The sequence below is a fragment of the Chamaea fasciata genome, unplaced genomic scaffold (genome assembly GCF_029207755.1).
Source record: "Chamaea fasciata isolate MVZ Bird 193981 ecotype frontalis unplaced genomic scaffold, bChaFas1.0.hap1 SCAF_1, whole genome shotgun sequence".
Lineage (NCBI taxonomy): Eukaryota > Metazoa > Chordata > Aves > Passeriformes > Sylviidae > Chamaea > Chamaea fasciata.
The window spans coordinates 91700132-91718934 of record NW_027094086.1 but is presented as its reverse complement, the minus strand read 5'-3'; the positions used below and the strand labels follow the sequence as shown (position 1 = coordinate 91718934).

The following is an 18803-nucleotide window of genomic DNA, read 5'->3' as shown; positions in this document are numbered from 1 at the left end:
TATTTTTTATTTCTCCTCGACATTGTGTATACTGAATTATTTGAAATAAAAATATTTTATGTTTAGAAACATACCAAATACAGATATGTCTGAGCAGTTACCTTCGAAAATGTAAGCCTTCTGTAAATGTCATTACCTGACCTTCTCCAGTTAAAAGCTGAATTTTTTGATTAATTTCAGATCTCAGCACTTTGATTGAATTTTTTTCTTTCTGTCACTTTTTAAAATTGTTTTGAAGCATGAATGATATTTCTTCAGAACGTGGCCATGTTAATACTAACATTAAAAGAGAGATGGTCTGAATAAGCCTGGGGCTGAATCACACGGATTTATCTGAGCTGTCAGACTTTGGATTTTAGTGTTTGCTGATGGTTTCCTTGCCACATTATCATCCCAGCAGCATTTTCATCCATGCCAGCAGATACCATATTCCACGACTGTGTGAAATCCATAAAAAAGGGTATATTTTTGTGCTTTCTAGGTCAGGTTCATACATTCTGCATTCATCCCTTAGCACCAAATTCTGCATATTGGGGTTGTAGAATTCATGTTATTCACAACAAAAGTATAATATTCTTTCTGCTTTTGTTCTCAGGTCTGTGTATTTTCACATGCACATTCTAAGCATCCTGGTGTTGCTCCTGTTACCAATCAGACCTCAAACCCACTCTGTAAGAAGGGCTCAGAATCAGGCCATGCTGAACTCTATTAAAAGCAAAGACAAATGATGCCTCCAAAGAAAACTGCCAGCATTGGGAAATCAAACTGTTGTATTGTAAACAAAAAAATAAGAAGAAAAACGGGTTGCAGGAGGATCGAAGTACAAGACAAGTAGCATTTCTGTTGGCTATCTTAAAATCTTACTGGAGAGGGCAGAGAAGAGCCTGAATGACTGTATTTCAAATTATTCCTGTTAATGGAGATATTACAGGCAACGTTTACAGGCTCATGGGGCATTTAATTTTTATAATAAATATTTTTATGAAGTGTTTTTATATATTTAAACTTTTTCACAGAGAGGCATTTTTTCTCTTTTACAGAAATATTCAACTATTAATCAACAAATAATCTTGTGGTTAGAGAGAGGGACAGAAAGCAGCTAGTAAAGAGTTAGACCAGCTGCCTGATAGCCTGGTGCTGTAGGCAGCTCTCATCTGGGAAACTTTTCATCCCTTGGTTGTGGAGAGAGATGATGCAAATAGAAGACTACAGGCGTTCTGAGGGGTTGCTCAAGGTGCTGGCACTGACCTGTGCCCCATCAGAGGGAAGGGGGAGCGGGGCTTTCCCCAGCAAACCCTGGAGTAGAGACTGCAGCCTGAGCTGGGCAGCACAGGTTCTTCACATCCTTCAGTGTGACACCTGCTGGTGATGAGGGCAAGACAAGTCCTTTGGGGATTGGTGTCTGGGAGCACTGATAACTGGCTAAGCCAAAACTTAAAGCCAGGTAAAAGAAAAGCAAAAGGCAGAAGGGGGAACTCAAACCTGGACTAAAAGAGGGGACAACCAGCCCGTGGTCTGTAGAGTTGTGCTTCTCTAATGACACAGCTGGTGCTCATTGCTACATCAGCCTTACTTTGTAGTCGTAGTGATGCAGCACTTCTTTTTTGGTGTCAAAATGAGTGAGGAGTCATTAAGGGTTAGTGTTTTAAAACTTGCAGTTATGGGTTAAATCTGAAAAAGCTTTGTAGTGGATCAAACTATGCTGTTCTACTCAAAAACCAGTTTTGTTCTACTCAAAAGCATCCCATCTTATGAAGGGGTTACATTCCAGCAGATAACACTAATAGGAAACCTGAACAGTAATTATCACAGTCATAATAAATCATTCTCTACAAAATATTGTGATGTGATATGATCACCACAAGAGTCAAGACTGAGTCCTTGTGTGATCTTGACATCTGACTTAACTGTTGATGCAAGTTTCCCTGCTTGTAAAGTCCTTGACTTACAGGGATGTTTTGAGGCTTGATTCCTAAGCGCTTGTTGTGCATTGAGATAACCTGCTGCAAAATGCTGTGTTGGGTTGTTTTTGGTTTCGTTTTTTTTTTTTTTTTTTTCCCCTAAATTCACTTAACCCAGTAAAATAGACTGGTACCACACATCAAAACCAACTGAAACATTTTTTTAAAATGTTTTCCAGGAATATTTTTATCGGGATTTTGTAGAAGCAGTTCCCTTGTTAAAGTATTGGCATTACTTTATTGACATTTAACTAATGTGTGATTGCGGAAAGAATCTGCTGTCTACTGCATTCTCATTTTTGTGTCAGATTAAAATTTTGCAGTCTCTTAATGTTTTGAGAAGAAACAAATCAGTGAAACCAACACAAGATCCAAAAAAAGTGATTTTTTTTTCACTGATGGGATTTTTTTTTGTCCACATTATGATTTAAAGCATAGCTCATGGAAGAGTTTATTTGCTAATTTATTTTAAAGGGCAAGGTGGGATTAAAAGATTGATCTGAATAAACAATTTGCTTTGTGTCACCGCCTGGCATTATTGATCACTAATATCTAATGTGAAAATGGGTGAGTGGGTGAGTGAAATCACGCTTGTGAGAGAAGATGTTCAGGTCTGCTGGATTTTCCACAGCAGCTGAGCTTTCCATCCTGCTTCTGCTGAAAGAGAGACAAGGTGACCCCTGTCTGTTTTTGTGGGAGCTTTGCCCTTAACTTGCCCAGTCTTTTTTTCTCCTTGTGCGTGTGTTCTCCTTGTGGCACGAGCCTCAGTTGCGTCTTCGGCATCTAATGTTTCCCTTAAGGTCTGATTGTGTTTCCTCTTGGAGGGAATCAGGGCACATCCCCAGAAAGGGATGGGGAGTTGGGTGCTGCTGGCCCTGGAATCCTGTGGGCTGAAGCCGGTCTGCAATTGCCTTCCAGAAATGAAAGAATCAGCATGAGCTCTGGCAGAGCCAGCAAGATTCACATCAACTCTGGGCTTTGGCAAGGCTGCGGAAGGCAAATGTTCCCAGCGGGTTGGCCTTAGCACCTGCTTTGGAAAATAAGTGCTCTCAAAGGGGCTTGTGGGTCTGTACCTGCTGCTGTGTGCCCTGAGATCTGCCTGCACAGCTTGTGCTCTGTTCTGCAGTTCTTCCTGAGCTGTGTACGTTCAAGAGAGGCCAGGTATGATCAGTGGGATTTCACTCCTGGTGTTCCCCCAGGTGAAACTTGCTTATATGTAATGCCATTAACTTATGCTGTAGTTTTGAATCCTATAATGTGATGAATTAGTCTGGACTAGTGAGCAAACTGTTACTCTCCTGTCACGTTGCCTTCTCAGCCTGAACCTCTCCCTGAAAACAGGCACCCTGGGGATCAAAGAGAACCAGTCATATGGATTTAATGTGCTGTGTTACATGAGCCAAAATTGAAACTGGCTTTTTGAAACATGGCATTTGCAGGGAAATTTGGTGGTTGAATTAGTCTTAAAGCTTGGTGGAAAAGAAAAAAATTACCTAAAATTTTTGCTGTGCTATGTTACTGTGGACTAGGCAGCATACCTAGCCAAATGTGGCACTCCTGCAAAGCTAACACAGAGTGAATATAAATAGCTGTAAAATATTCCTTTGAAAAAAAAAAAAAAGGCCGTTAGCTTTGAGGTTACCTTGATCAATCTGTTGTACTGAGCATTCCTCTCCTTCCTCTCAGGGGGATGATATTTTGTTTTATAGAAAGACTATCAACTATTCGAAGGAGACTTGTGCTAGTAATGTGCATCTACATACTTGAGTATGTAACTCAAAGAGTCAAAGTATAGATTCAGGTTAAAAAAGGATGATGTCAGGAACTTGAATTCTGGTAATTCTAATTCTAGTGTAATTTGAGAGTACCCTTTAGTGATTAAAATACGTGATGGTGATTACCAACATGTTATTAGTTTCTAATCCCTCTCTGGGTTCTTAGTGCTGCAAAAAACTCAAGAGCATCTAGAGAGACTCTGAACAGAGAAACAATCCTGATGGCTTGTAAGAAGGAAATACAGGACTATCACACAGAAATGAGAAAGGGAGATTGTACTGGATGGACACAGGTTGATTTAAAATATCAGAATACCAAAAAGACACCACTGCCATTACCCCCTTGAACTGGAGGCATAGTCTAACAGCTGTTTTTCAGCGTATTTTGATTTTTCTAAACTAGAAGTTTAGATGCACTTGGAAGAGAAAACTGAATGAAGAGTAAAACTTCTTTTCAACTTAACTATGGGTCTGGTATTTAAAGAAGTAACAGCTCAGCAGTTTCTTCAGTGAACTGAATGCACAATTTATGTTTTTACTGCCCTCTAAGCTGTTCCCCACCCTAAGTACATTACTGCATGTCCCCTTGGAGCTTGCCAAGCAATGGAGGCAGCACAGAAGTGGGATACAAGGTGGGCAGATATTTTTTCTCCCTGTTTGGCTGCTGTGTTTTGTGTGCATACGTTGCACATATCTAGGATTTTTGTATCACTTAAAATGAAGTAGGTGGGTGGGAAAGCTGTAGATTTTTACTCTATTGGTAGGTGTTTGCATAAAGCTGCACTTACCTCTCTACACATGCAAAAGCAGGCTCAGCAAAACTGATGTAGGGTCTTTCGTAGAAATACTGGTTGAAATCCCGACACCCAAGGAAGTTTAGGGGCAAAATTCCTATCAGTGAGGTTAGCGGCTTGCGTTTAAACCCTTTGTCTTCCTATCCCTGGACTGAGGACTACAGAAGAATTATCTACTGGCTGCAGAAGTAAATAAAAACTTGTCTTTAACATTTAAGGGTAGAATCCCCACCTGCAGAGGACAGAGGAAGAGCATGTGTGTCTCCTCATCCTTGCCCAAGACGAAGTGACATGCACGGTTGCATATGGAAATATCAGCTACCCTTTGAGGTATTGTTCTCTTTCCTTGTGTCACTGAACGGATGCAGTTCAACTCTCAGGGGCTAGAGGCATTCCACAGCCATACAGAGTGGGAAGCCTTGCCTGACATCTCAGCAGGAGCGCGAATGCACAGTGTGCGCTTTAAAAACCTCTCCTTTTGTGCGCCGTCAGCCTGCTGCTCCCTTTCTTCCCGGAGATGACAGTAATGATATGCATGAAGGGTTTGGGTTTGTGCTGGTGAGACGTGAAGTGGCAGCGCGTTTACTCAGATACATTTACGAGTGGTGCCCTCTGTGGGTGAACACTCGAGAGAAGATTCTCCTCCTTTGCCTTTTGCAAAGACGAAAGGTTTTGCAGCAGCTCAGACACCCAAACTGCCAGGTGGGTTTCTAATCTGTGGTAACACAGGTGTGCTGCGCAGGAGAATGGGAGAAATTGAAGACCGTATATAAATTGGGGGAAAATCCTATTATTACAGGAGGAAATGCTGCTTTGTCCATAGGAGAAATGGTGTTTGTATGCCGTAAGAACTTGTGGTATGCTTTCATTCTTCTGAATCAAGTATGGTCTTTAGAAGGGGTGCACAGGATGGGGAAATATCAGGTCTGAGAAGAGCCCTGGGAGTGCCCTTGGGACCAAATTTATTGTCCATCCATAGAACAGCTCTGAAAATGAGACCCCAGGCGTGCCTGAAGTCTGTTCTACTGGAGCATGGCTCCCTATACACACAGATGAGGGGCTGTGCAGTTGACCTCAGAAGTCCTGGCATCAGTGGCAGGCAGCTGATTCAGGAGCATGCCATGCTCACAGTCAGTTTTCCTGATCCTTCTGTCAGATGATGTGTAGGAAAATACTGTGCCCACCAGAACCTGAAAAAGAGTGTGGCCATCGAGGCCAAACCAGTCATGGTGGGACAGGATGAAAAGAAATGCTGCCACAGCCCAGAAATGCTATGCAACCCTTGCCTTGTCCAGGGATGGAAACCCCTTTTCATCAGAAATATCTTCAGACAGTGAGACTCTCACTGCTCTGAAACAAATGGGTTTCTCTTTGTTCATTTTTATTCCTTCCTTGATGGCTTCTGTATTACTGCACTTTAGTTTTTCTGCTTTAATTTTTAATTTGTGTTTGAGAAAGATGGCATTTTGTGGCCATTTCATATCTGTTCAGGCTGATACACTACTAAGGGCAACCTTAAAAGAAGTAACATGAGTATTGGAAGAGATAATGTGAACACATTCCAATTGATTTACCTGTTTGTTACTCTGATGTGTTTTTTCTTTTTTTCCCCAAGTACCCTTAAATGACACTTTCCAGTGTGGAGCAGATGCTGCAGTTTCCCTTGGAGGTGTCTTGGGAACGAGCTTGGACAAAAAACTTCAATTTCTGACACCCAGAGGCCCCCTGGCTGGCCTAGTGAGTGGCTGCCCAGGAGACTTTGGGGTAGTGGGGGTGCCATGTACTTCCTTCTTATCTCCACTTTGGGAACATGTGTGTGAACCACAGCATGTGTGAGAGAGAATTCTTGCAACTGCAGCCTTCAGCGTGTAAACCAGGGTGCAGGGCCCCTCAGGTGTGTGAAAAAAGGGGCAATCCTCAAACAAATAATTGCATAGGTGGGAACTGGAGGCACAGAGAGGTTGTAACAATTGACTGTGAGCAGGCAGCTCATTCCACAAGAAGGAGCAAAAGGCAAGTTTTCACAGTGCCAGCCTATGGCTTGTGTCTGCTGCCAGGGAAGGTGGCAAAGTTTGTCTGCTGTTTTGGAGGGCTCCATGTTGGACCCACCACCCACAGGGATGGACACAACCCCCATGCTTGAATGATTGTCTGCCACAGCCTAGCTGAAGGACCTGGGTGGCACTGAGGGAAGGACTGCAGCCCCATGAGCTGCCCTGCTTTTAGGGTGTGTGTCTGTGCCTGTTTGCCAGTCCTGGACATTTCAGGTTCTGGCCTGGACTCTCCCATGTTCCTCTCACTCCAGTGAAATCAAGACATGTTCTTGAAATATGAAATGTCATCAAGAATCTTTAGTGTCTTTATATTTGCCTTCTGATCTTTGTGCCTTTGAAGCCTGCACATCCAAGCTGTTCCCAGCTGCCAAGGCCAGAGCGGCATTTGGAAAGCACAGCTGTCAATAAAACCATTTCCACGCTGCGCCCAGGCCCCCGGTGTGTTTTGCAAATGATGTAAAGCCACGATGATGGGCACAGGAGCTCTCCTCTCTCCTTCCTGCCCAGAGTTTCAGCTGGCAGGAGTGGCAGTGGCAGAAGTACCCAGAGGATGGGAAATGGCATTATTGGCGGATTTCAGAGAGCTGGCTTCTGTGGAGCAGGTTTGTTTGCAGCCAGCGTGTGGTCCCGGCGGCACGATATGGGCCTTCCTCAATTAGACTTCTTGACTGATGGCCAGTTTAATGAGCCCATGTACAGAGGGTCATTCAACATGGCAATTATACCTATAAATCTATTTGCAGCAGGGCTCGAATAACCTTTTGCGCACAGTTCTCCATAAAATGACTGTCTGATTAATTAACATTAATTTATCCACTGTGTGTAACCAGATGCAGTCTGTATGAAAGCCTCTGCTCTGATGTGCAGGGTGCCGTGTGAACTGGGAGGATTTGGGGATGGGAATGGCTCTGATGTTGTTTAAAGTCTCTCTTTTAGATTTTTTTTTCCCTCCTTCTTTCTTCCTCTCTCCCTCTCTCTCTGGTCCCAGTTGATTAACATTCCAGGGCAGCATCATATAACAGGGGGCAAAATTCAATTAATTGAATATGAAATATTTATAACCCTACTCTATGTGTCTATCAGAGAAGGGTCCTTAATAGATCTTCTCATTAGCATGGACTGGTGACTCACTTCTCTGCTTTCACAGTCATTTGGAATTAAAATCCAATTAATCTAATGTCCCTGTGAATATTATTAAACTATTTGAAAAACTGCATAGAAGAGATATGAGGCAGAGGGTGAGGGGCTAAGAGAAGAAGAGGGAGTATGTCTTGAGCTCATGAAGATTCATTTATTTTCTGTTAAATACATAGTCTGGAAAGACTAATTCCCTGTTTTCTGGAAAGTGGATAGCTAATTCTTAATATCAAAAGCCTGAGAACAGAAAAATATCTCGCTTTCTACAAGCAGAACTGTGTCGTCTTTGAACAGGCAAAAATATATCCTTATATCCTCCTGCCTTTCAGGTTGCTCCATTTCTTGGGTACCTGAAGCTGTGGGCAGATTTACACAAGGTATTTAGACACCACGAGATAATTTTGGGGCTTCTGCCCAGCTCATCATCAGTGCTCAGCTGCGGGGCTGGCTCTGTGGCCAGAGACCCCAGTTGCCTGCCCTGAGGACTGGGAGGGCACTGTGTGTCCTTCTTGACCCTTGGAGAGGATTTTCCTTCCTATGGGATAGGGATTGTGAGGAGAGGCAGGGTGACACCATTCCATCATGGAGTGAAAACAGTCAGGGCACGTAGACCCCTGGGCTGTGAGGCACTCCTGGACTGCCTCGTACAGATGTAGCCTAGAGGACTATTTAATTGTTAAATCTCTCTCTCTCTCTTCAGTGGATAGGGCACTGACCTGAAACTCAGTGAGGAGGGATGTTAACTGTGAATTTCACATGCAAACCTTGAGCAGGAGGCAAGTTTCTAAATTGAATATTCCCCTAATGGGAATTACTTGAGGACAAAACCCTTTAATGGCTCAAAGGAATTCAGAGACTGCTGCAAGAAAGTGCAAGTCAGGAGATAAATATTTTTGAACTGAAAGAATATTCTGGATAACCACATTAAAAATGTTCCTCCTATATTTTAAAAGAAATGAAATAAAGGATCTAGCCACAAAATTTGTTCTTTTTTTTTTTTTTTTTTTTTTTTTTTTTTTTTTTTTTTGTTTGTTTGTTTGCTTTTGGTTTAGGGGAAAGTGGCCTATTCCTTTGAACATTACCCCTTTCTTTTTTTTCCCCCTCTGTTAGAAGCTTAGTCCAAACATTATCACAGAACACATATACAAATTAGGATGCAACTACTATACATCTGAATGTCTCTATAAAGCCTTATAAAGCAGAATGTAGAGAGACCAAACATACTTCCCCTGTCATGGAGATAAAAATCATGCAAATGTCATCTGCTCTGGACTTGATGTAGCGAATAAATAATTGGTGAATATATGTGGTTTTATTTACTGAGGGAAAGTTATACCTAATGTGCCCCTTTGCCCATTGTTGTAAACCTACAGGTCACCTAAGTATGTTTAAATTTCTTAATGTTCTAGTAGTGAAAATCTCATAAGCAATTTGATTTGCTGCTCATCTGCACTGAGGACCTGAAGACAGACCTAGCAGAAACATATTCCCATCCACAGTAAACCTGAGCAAGACACCTCTTTATTCAAGACACAGTTTTTCAGAGAGCAGAAACCAAGAACTGAAATCCTAACCCTCTTCATTTAGGAGAAACCACAGCACCTGAAGTGTGGTGGTACCTCAAAGGACAAACCCCAAATGCCCTGGGAGTGGACTGTTGGTCTGCTGAAAGCTGGTGCTATGGCCAAAAGCTGCTGGTTGGCCTTCGTGGCACTACATACCTGTTTTGTATGCCTGTCTTTCAATCCTTATTCATTTATTGCTGCTGACTTGCTATGATGGATACAGAGAAGTGACTGAACCTGAACTACACGCTTAAAATGTTATTATCTAAGGCTCTAATTTGGTTTGCTTTTGATAGTAGAAGAGATTGATTATGGCAAAACTCTGGAGCACAATCAAATTAAGAGAAGGAACAAGTTTTTCTTTTCTGTAACTCTGCTTTTTCTGCAGCTGGTGAGTGGAGGTTGCCCACAGTTTATTCTTATTGCCTCTTCCATCCTAGCCAGAGATAAATGTGGTAGCTCTTAGTGATTTCCCTCTCCCTTTGTCTGTTGTTTATGGTCTCTGTCCTAGCTTAGGCTCCAAGCCCCAGTGGTCAGGGACAAATGGTGTTGATTGCCCCTTTCCCTGGGAGCTGTGCGGCAGGAAAATAAAGAGAAAGGCAACATAAAGTGCACTTGTTCTGTGCTGTGAAGATTGCACTCCTGCTTTGTGCTGGTATAAAATGACTGCTGCTGATGAAGGGCAGTGGAAAAATCAAATCTCTGGGTCTTTTTTCTCAATCTTTTGTGGCTCCCCTGCCCACTTCAGGCGCTGTATTAATCATTATAATTTCTTCCACATTGCCACTTTGTCTGTGAGCTTCCTTTGAGCAGTGTTTCCTGTTTTGTGCTCTCTTCCAGCAGGCTCCAGCTTTTCTGGAAGTGGCTGCCTGAGCTCTTTCCCAGAGCGAGGGTATGCCAGCCAGTGTATCAATCCACTTTTGTTTTCATTATGCCAGCTTCCTGCAAAGTTTTCAAATTAATTTTACTGCCTTCCTCAATTTTAAGGCCTATAAAAAGAACTTGGTTCTGCTTACCTTGGTGAGCTGGGACCTGTTCAGGAATCTGGAGGATGCTTTTGCCTTGGTGCTGGGGGTAACTGTTTCCCCTGCCTGCATTCAGTGGGTTCCTGGCACTATCAGTCTGAAAACATCCGGACTCTTCCTCAGTTTCCATCCTGGGTCAGAGGATGGAGCTTTGCCTCGGATGTCACAGCCCTGTCCCACGCTGAGCTGGGTCAGGCAATCCCAGCAGAGCAGTCCCGAGCCTCACACCCATGTCTCCATGCTCAACAGGCTCATTCCAAAAAAGCCCAGCTGAAGCTGGTGGGTAGAGGTGAGGCTGAGGTGACAAGTGATTTGATTTTCCTATGAAAAGTTAAAAAAAAAAATAAAAAAAGCTTAGGTCTGTGTCTGGACTGCAAGTCAAAAGGGTGCAGTTCATGGTGGACTTATTTACTTACATTAGCTTTAAACGATGTTGCTCTGTGGCAGCAGGGACCTTGGCATGGGCTCAGAGTTGGCAGAGGTGAGGGGGATGAGGACACCCTTGTACCTGTGACAGCTGCATGTGTTGCACAGGAAGCCAGGGGTCTGTGACTTGTGGATGCGTGTGGGTCTGTGGACAGCATTCAAGACCTCCATGAGGAAAAGCCAAACCTGATGCTAGCCTTACATTTGTGATTTAGACATCTTCACCACCAGTGAAAAAATGTTGAGTGGCCTACAGATCAGAGAAAAACCCCTCACCCTGGGGCAGGATGTCTGATTGCACTGGATAACCCTCATTCTGCTTTTCTCTTAACTCTCTGCAGTCTTTGGAACAGCTCCCCTTTCTGATGAAAGAAAGGATGTGTATGTGGTAAAACAGTCTGGAAAATGTTTGGTTTGCATGCAAGAGGTTGTTAAGTCTGTGATTCCCTCTCCCTTTCTAAGACCTGTCTCTAAGATTTAGGGGGTTAAAGCAGACTGCAGAGAAATAGCCATCCTGTGCCCCTGGAGTCACTGGAGAGTGGTTGAGAGCTGCAATATTTCACAATGGAGCCAAACAAGATTAAGCCACTTTGCACCAGAGGGAGGTCACAGAAGTAGCATAACTGAGGCTGGGGAACCTCTGGAGGTCAGGTTGTCCAGGCCCCCTTGCTTCTGCGTGGGGCTGACACAGGGACAAGGGTGGGGGGAAAGGACAAAGTGTTGATGAATGTGTCCCACAGAGTTTTTTCTGTGTCTAGTTGTCTCTTGTTTCCACCAGTAAGAGATCCTGCCACTGAAGTCAGCAGAGGGGTGCTGCCAGAGTGTTGTGTGAAAGAGACCAGAAGAGAGACTAATGCCTTTCCCCTACTCTCAAGAACCTTTTGGGTGTTTTAAATAACAGGAAGGGAAGAAACTTCTAAAACACTTTCTATTCACAACAAAGAAAACAAAAACATTGCCAGTTTTTCACTTGGCTGAGGCCTCATGGTCTCATCCCAGACATTACCTGTTTTTCCCAGTCAGATGGTGAAAGGAGCTTCTCTGCCCCCCTGGTGCTCCAGATAAGGCTGAGGCCTGGGCAGCGGAGAGACAGCCGACTTATTCTGCTTTTTTCCTTCCCAACATCAGGCTGCAAATGGAAATACCTTTTTAGCCCTGGTATTATTGGCTATGTGGATGGCACCTTTAGTGTGTGCTGTTCAGTGCTGTAATAGCTGCACCTGTGTACAGCCGGTGCGCTGGCGCTGTGACAGCTGCGGGCCCTAATTGCAAAACATTATTTTCTGTTTCCTGTTGTTGCTGCCATGAAGGTCCATTTATAATGACTGCAGACCTCTCTTTCTGCAGGATTCCCTGTTAGACCAATTCCTCTATGCTGGAGATCTTCTAAGAGCACTGTCTCACAGGGGCTTGTGCCTGGCAGCCTCCACGTGTGTGTCTGGAGCAGACAGGATGCTTGTGTGGCAGCTGGTGCTGTGTGGTCAGCTGAGGGGCCAGGCTGAGCCCCTCATCACCACCACTCTGGGCAGTGGGCTTTTATGTGGGTTAGCACAGAGGCTCTGAGATGATTAGTTCATTTGTTCCTGGAATATTCTGCCCCTGGGTGCCTGTGTTGCTGTGAATCAATTTAGTACTTTCGGGCCCGGATTAATGCAAGTGCCGATGGAGCATGCACAGGAGGAAGGAGGGGGGGTGGAGTGGGGGAAGCAGGGGGATACCCGGGACACAGCTAGCAACTCTTAAAAATGAAAAATACGGAGATGGAGTGTTTTAAGAACAAAATTTATTCATTTGCTTTTCAGTCCTCTCAGCTATCATGCTAAATTCAGTTCACTAAGAGGCAATGAGCTAGTCAGTGTTTCAGGTTGTGCCTTATAAATCAAGGCTCTAGTAAGGAATTTGAAATGTATATTGAGGCTGGCTGTTCTCTTACCTCCTGCTGTAATGAATTCATGTCTGCAGACAACAGACACAATTATTATGGAAATTGCACACACACACACACACACACACACACACACACAAACACTCAGAGGAAAATGAGTTTTTTTCAGAGCTCTTGCTTTAGTGCTCCTAGTCCAGGCCTCCTGTGCCTGACTGGGCTGTCACAGCTGGTGGCAGGATTTTGCCCACCTTTTTAGGCAGCCGCTGGAGGACATCACCCACGGCCTGCCTGGAGCAGCAGGCTGTGCTTCCAGGGGTTCCACTCCTCCCAGCCCACTGCCCTAAGACAGAGGCACCAAAGCTGTTGGTACGTATTTAGGCTGAAAAATGGCTCAGCAGTTCAGTAGGAAATGGGAGAAATGACCATGCATCCATCCGTGGGTCACTGTGAGGAAGCTGACTGCAGTTAAATTAATAAACCCAAATCCTGCTAGGTATTCAGGTGTGGTATTGTGGTGAAGGGAATCAAACAGTGAGTGACTAGGGCTGATGCGATGAAAAGTTGACCCTCCTGGACTCCATTTTGAAAGAACAACTTTGAAGGCTGGAAAGGGACTTTTTACAAAAGCACGGAGTGATAGGACAAGGGGAAATGGCTTTAAAGTCGGTCTAGATCAGCTGTCACGAAGCAATTCTTGACTGCGAGGGTGGCGATGCACAGGCCCAGAGAAGAGCCCAGAGAAGCTGCGGATGCCCATCCCTGGCAGTGTCCAAGGCCAGGTGGGATGCGCGGGGCAGGGCCCGCAGTGCCCGCAGTGGCCGGCAGGGGGCAGTGCTACCCAAGAATTCGGCAGCCGATGCTGAACGCCCAAACCCAGCGGTTTCTGGGCTCAGGCGGCTGCAAAACCTCAGCAAAACGAGGGCAGAGCGCTGGTATCCTTTCCCCTTTCTGCCCTGCTTTTTTTTTTTTTTTTTTTTTTTTTTTTTTTCCCCCCACAGGGAAACGTAGAAGTTTTTAGCTCTCCCCTGTGTTTAAAATAAACCCCGAAGGTTTCCCCTCTGTGCCTAAAAGCGATCACACCTTCAGCTCACTAGCTCGTTAGGGATGACAAGGTATTCTCAGTATTGCCAACCACTAATGCTGGAATATTTTGTGTCTGTGAAATGGCTAAAATCCTGCAGCTTGCACATAAATGGATTTAGTTCTCCTTCACCTGAGGCAAATGCATTTCTTTCTCCTTCAGCCCCAAAGACAATTTATGCAGCTTTTTGTAAAACCTCAGGTTGAGTTTTGTATGGTTTTCCTTCCTTTTGTCTGTGTTCTTTTTCGTATTTTATTTCAAAGAATTACAGAATTTTTAGGGTTGGAAGGGACCTTAAAGATCATCTTGTTCCAGCCCTTATGCTGTGGACAGGGACACCTTCCACCAGACCAGGTTGCTCAGAGCCCCATTCAACCTGGCCTTGAACACTTCCAGGGATGGGGCGTCCACCTGCTCCTGTACCTCACCATGACCTGAGTAAAGAATTTCTTCCCAACATCTAACCTAAATCTCTCCTATTTAATTTAAACTGTTCTCCCTTTTCCTATCACCACTTGCCTTTTATTTCCACATCATAATGGACTCTTCCTCACTTACTTTGTGTCTGTGCCCCAAAGATTAAGGCAAGGGCAGGAGTACAGTGGAGGCATTTCAATAATGCAGGGAAAAAAATAAGCCTTGCAAGAAAAATTGTCCAGATAATGATATATCTGAGTGCTGCAAACAAATCCTCCTTGAATGTCACATCTCCATGAGAGTTGCTGTAGTAGAAGCTAGAAAACATCCAAGTATCGAAGGAATTTTTTTTAGGGTAGTTTACATGGGAATTTCCTCAATTCAAACTTCTTTTGCACTGCATGCATACATGTAGGCTGTTCTGGAAGTGCAAGTGAGGTACAGAAGGGGCTGGATGGTGGCATGGTGTGATGGGTGCTTTGTAATGTTGTGTGTGTTCCACAGCTGCCTGTATTTCTGACCTGAAAACGCAAGCAAGGAGCATTTGCAAATGTTTGCTTTTCTTTCAGATCCTTTGAAAATGGCACCCAAAGTCCATTCTAGCCATTTTCCTGAGGAGGCCAAACATCTGTGAGGGATGAGGCTGAGGGCTCATGGCCAGCTAACCTCTATGTAGTGCATTGCTTTCCCACCTCCATATGAATTCAGTGAGTGTGGCAGCAGCAGGGTGGGGAGTCCCAGGAAGGAAAGGAAAACCCTCTGTACACAGAGCCAGCACAGCAGAAGGGGCAGCTTCCCTCATATGCACTGTTCCCCTCTGGAAGAACCTCACACTTTGCATGCAGGATTTTCATTTGGTCCATCCCTTGGGGTGCTTGGACAGAGCTTTGAGCATGCCAGAGTTGGTGTTAGCTGAAGTTACCTGTCTCAGACACGAGACCAAGGCCATGAATTGCTTCTAAAGAGGCTGTTGAGTTACGATATACTGATTGTAAGTAGCTTGCCAGGCTGAAACTTTAACAGTGCACGGAGACAATGAATGGTAGGTTCCCACACAGCCTTGTTCATCTCTATGCCCCTTGGGTTTTTCCTGGCTTGCCTGCTCTGGAAGGAATCATTTTACAAAACAACAGGACAATGCTGATAAATCTTTCCTGTGGTGGGGAACAGCTTCATCTGGATTTCAAAAACCATACTGAGCCTTTGAATGTTTTAATCTTGCTGTTCACCTTTTTCTGTGTGCTAAGTAATTCAGTGAGGGGGACGCAGAAAGAGAAAATCCTATATCCCTATTTTTTAAAAAAAAATGATTCCTAATTAAGAAATTAATTTTAAGGCAGAGCAAAGCAATGGGTGTAGGCTGGCTCTGCCAGTGAGTTGTGTGACTGCAGCTTTTTTGTGCCTTTATTTCAGGGAGGAAATCCTAAAAGATGGATGAGGTGTACAGAGTTTGATCGTGATACAGCAGTTCTTACCTCCACTTCTCTGGCTAAAACCAGATGAGGGCTGCATGGATGGCTGTTACCATCTGTCAGTTGTGAAATGATTTGATGGTTTCGAGTTGTGTTTCTATGGGAAGAGTTTCTATTTAACAAGAAAACATCAGTAAAACAGGCACTTTTGCTAATCGTTAGAGGGGCCAGAGACTGAATAAATGATGGAAACTGCATTTCTTTCTCATCTTGCTCTTGTCAACACTGTGTGAAAAATAGAGCAGGCCTCAACTCAGGAAAACAGCTTCCTTAAATTTTGAACTTTCAAAGTTATTTTCATTGTGCAGGGACCAGAAAGAACATTTTTTTAAATTTCTTGTGAAATAGCCCATAGTATCCCTTAATGAAATTTGTTAGCAGGATAACTCTTGGGATATTTAATTTACTGAAAGCAGTCATTTTTTTCAGACAGCAAAACCACTCAGCAGTATCTTCAGTGCTAATTTTGTTAAAACGATGGCAAATTTTTGCCAAAAGGAGGGAAAATCCTGAAAAAATGTCTTTTTTTTTTTCAACTAAAATGTACTGTATGAAATTCTCCATTGTTCCTGGGTGAAAAATGTGTCCTAGCCATTATTCATTGATCATTCAAAGCCAGGTTTGGGGATTTTTTAATCTGTAATAATTAGTAGCAACACTGGAAATCAGATATTTTGTTGAGGTTCATTTGAACTCCCTGCAGTTGCCTGTCTTTGAATATTTTTTCAGATTTTAAAGAAGTTACACCCTTTTTTTCTCTCATTTTTTTTTTCTTTTTTCATTAGATTCATGCCAGCAGACTTGAGAGAGGACTAGGATCCAGTTGTGAGCAGTGTTGCACAAGAGTGTAGCAAGAGCCAGTTGCTGCCCCAAAGAGTTTTATAAACAGTGCGTTGAAGGCAGATGACATTTGGGAGTGGAGGCAGGCAAATGGAGACAGAGGAACTTGTCCAAGGTCGAGGCTGGGATGCAATCCAGATTTCCAGTGTCCTTGTCCAGGGCCTGAGTCATGACTGGCTCAGGCTCTGGACAAGGACAAGGCTTTTCCACCCTGACCCCTTTTTGCAGTTGGGTGCACTTTTCCACCAGCCTTCTCTCTTGTCTGGCAACACCTTTTGGGGAGCCACATCCTTCATGGTCAGACCTGAGAGGAGAGGTCAGATGCCAGTAGAGATGGCTCAGCCGAGCCCTGAGCTCTGAGCCCATGGCCAGCAGTTGCTGGAGCCATGTCCTTCAAGGAGGTAGAGGAGAATCCCACAGCAGGTGGTTATGTAATGGCTCACCCCTGGGAAATTTTCCTTTGAACTGCTGTCAATTAAAGGATGACTTATGGCCTCGAGCACTAGTTGATTTTTTTTCTTAATATTTACTATTTAAATTCTAGATGTTCTTGTTACCCAGACTTGTTTGTGCTTGGTCTGCCTAATTTAAGCTAAACCAGCTCCTCAGGGCAGAGTTCTGGTCTTCTTATATTTGTTAATTGCCATGTCCCCCCTAAGATCATGCAGATTGTAATAAATAAAATAACAATGCTGGGTCCTTCTGGTTTTAGCCAGCCATTCCCAGAGCCGATCTTTCCTGCTCTTTTTGGTGCTGGTTAGGCATATTCCTTGTGTTGAAATCATCTTTGTTCCAGATTTTAAAACAAAAGAAAATTGTATTTAAATGAACAAAATCACATCCAAGGAGATGAGGACCATATTTAGGATGTCTGTATCTTTGTTTCTGTGACCTTTTTGGTTTGGGCACCTGGTTCACCAAAAATTCCCCAGCAGTAAATTTCAGTATCAAGAGTGAGACCTTCAGGCAGGATAGATCCGGCTGCTTCCCTGAAGGAGAGGGGAATTGAGGGCATGGCACCTTTGAAGCTGCTCCAGGGGCACCTGCCAGACAAGACTCATTTTGGTATGGCTTGTGGGGTGAAATGAGTTCCTTAGGAAAGAGCTCCAGGGAAGCCACAGCCATCCTTTTGCCTGCTCCTGGCACAGCAGCCAGACTGGCTGAAACCAGTGCGTGGTGGGAGAGGTGGATAACTCAGCTCCTTCCTAGCTGAGGCAAAGATATAGCTCTTACAGGGTCTTCTCAAAGATGTAGTTTTGGATGATTTGGATACAACTTACCCTGGAGCTTCATGTGCTGAGGAGGTGTGTGTGCTGAAAGGGAAGTCAGCTGCCACTGCTTTGGAAAAGGAAGGGATGCAACCTCACCTATGACACTTGTGGACCTGATGCAAGGTGTATTTAGCTTGTAGAGGGTTTGGCACCTTTATCATAACCCTTTGGATCATATACCTCCACCACAATATTGTGAATGGCTTCTCCCTGGAATATAACAAAGAAAAAAGGTTTTTCAGGGCAAAATGAGTTTGTTTGATGTAGTAGCTTGAGTTTACATTTCACTGTGATGCCTTGGGAAGAAAGGCATCTGAAAGAGAGACTGGAAAGAGGTAGAGAATAAAGTAGGTATTTATTGAAAGGCCTTTAGGATACACCTTAGACAAGAGCCTGACCAGGGCTATACCCAAGGTGGACTAAGAATGGTCACGAAATGGCTAACCAGTCACAAGATCTTACATTTTTATAAGTTTTGGTCCATTTGCTTATTGGGGTTTAATTGTCCAATTACAGCTTCATGTTGTGAGGTCTCATCCTTCTTGTTTCTCCCTTCAGTCCACTGTTGTTTATGCCTTTGGGCCTGAAAGTTGTACTCGTTGTCCTTGGTCTTCAGCTGGAAAAGGATTTGTTTTGTCTACCTACTCTGCGAAGAGAGCTTACTAGCACTTAATATGAGGATCAGAACTACACCCCTAGGCAGCACGGAACCTGAAAAACATGAAAGCTAAAACTTAAGGCATCAGCTGTGCTTGTCTAAATGTTGCTAACCCACCTGTGAAGCAATCGAGGAAACTACATTGCAGCTACACAAATGTAGTGATGTAAAAAACCAAAGCTGCCACCCAACTCCAACCCTCCATGGTCCAGCCTGAGAAAAATGAAGACATACAAAATCTCATGTGAATTTTGGTCCAACCCCTGTCTCCAGGTGTGGCTTAGAGTGAAGATGACTCATTTGCTGTGACATGGTGGTGAAAATGAGCATCTGGATTGGTTTTCTAGCATGCAAAGAGCCACTTCACTGTGCATGCTGCTGTCCTGCACACTGAAGTGGGATTGTTTTAACAAATGGATTGCTAGAGCTCTTATCCATCTTC

General features: G+C 43.9%; 1 protein-coding gene across 1 annotated transcript in view; it reads left to right on the top strand.

Moving 5' to 3' along the window:
• Positions 1–2486, top strand: part of MBOAT1 (membrane bound O-acyltransferase domain containing 1) — a 56536-nt gene extending 54050 nt beyond the window's left edge. The window contains exon 13 of the mRNA XM_066189260.1: positions 596–2486. Coding sequence (XP_066045357.1) covers positions 596–728 — 133 coding nt within the window. The 3' untranslated portion in view covers positions 729–2486. The remainder of the gene's footprint in view (positions 1–595) is intronic.
• The last annotated feature ends 16317 nt before the right edge of the window (positions 2487–18803 follow it).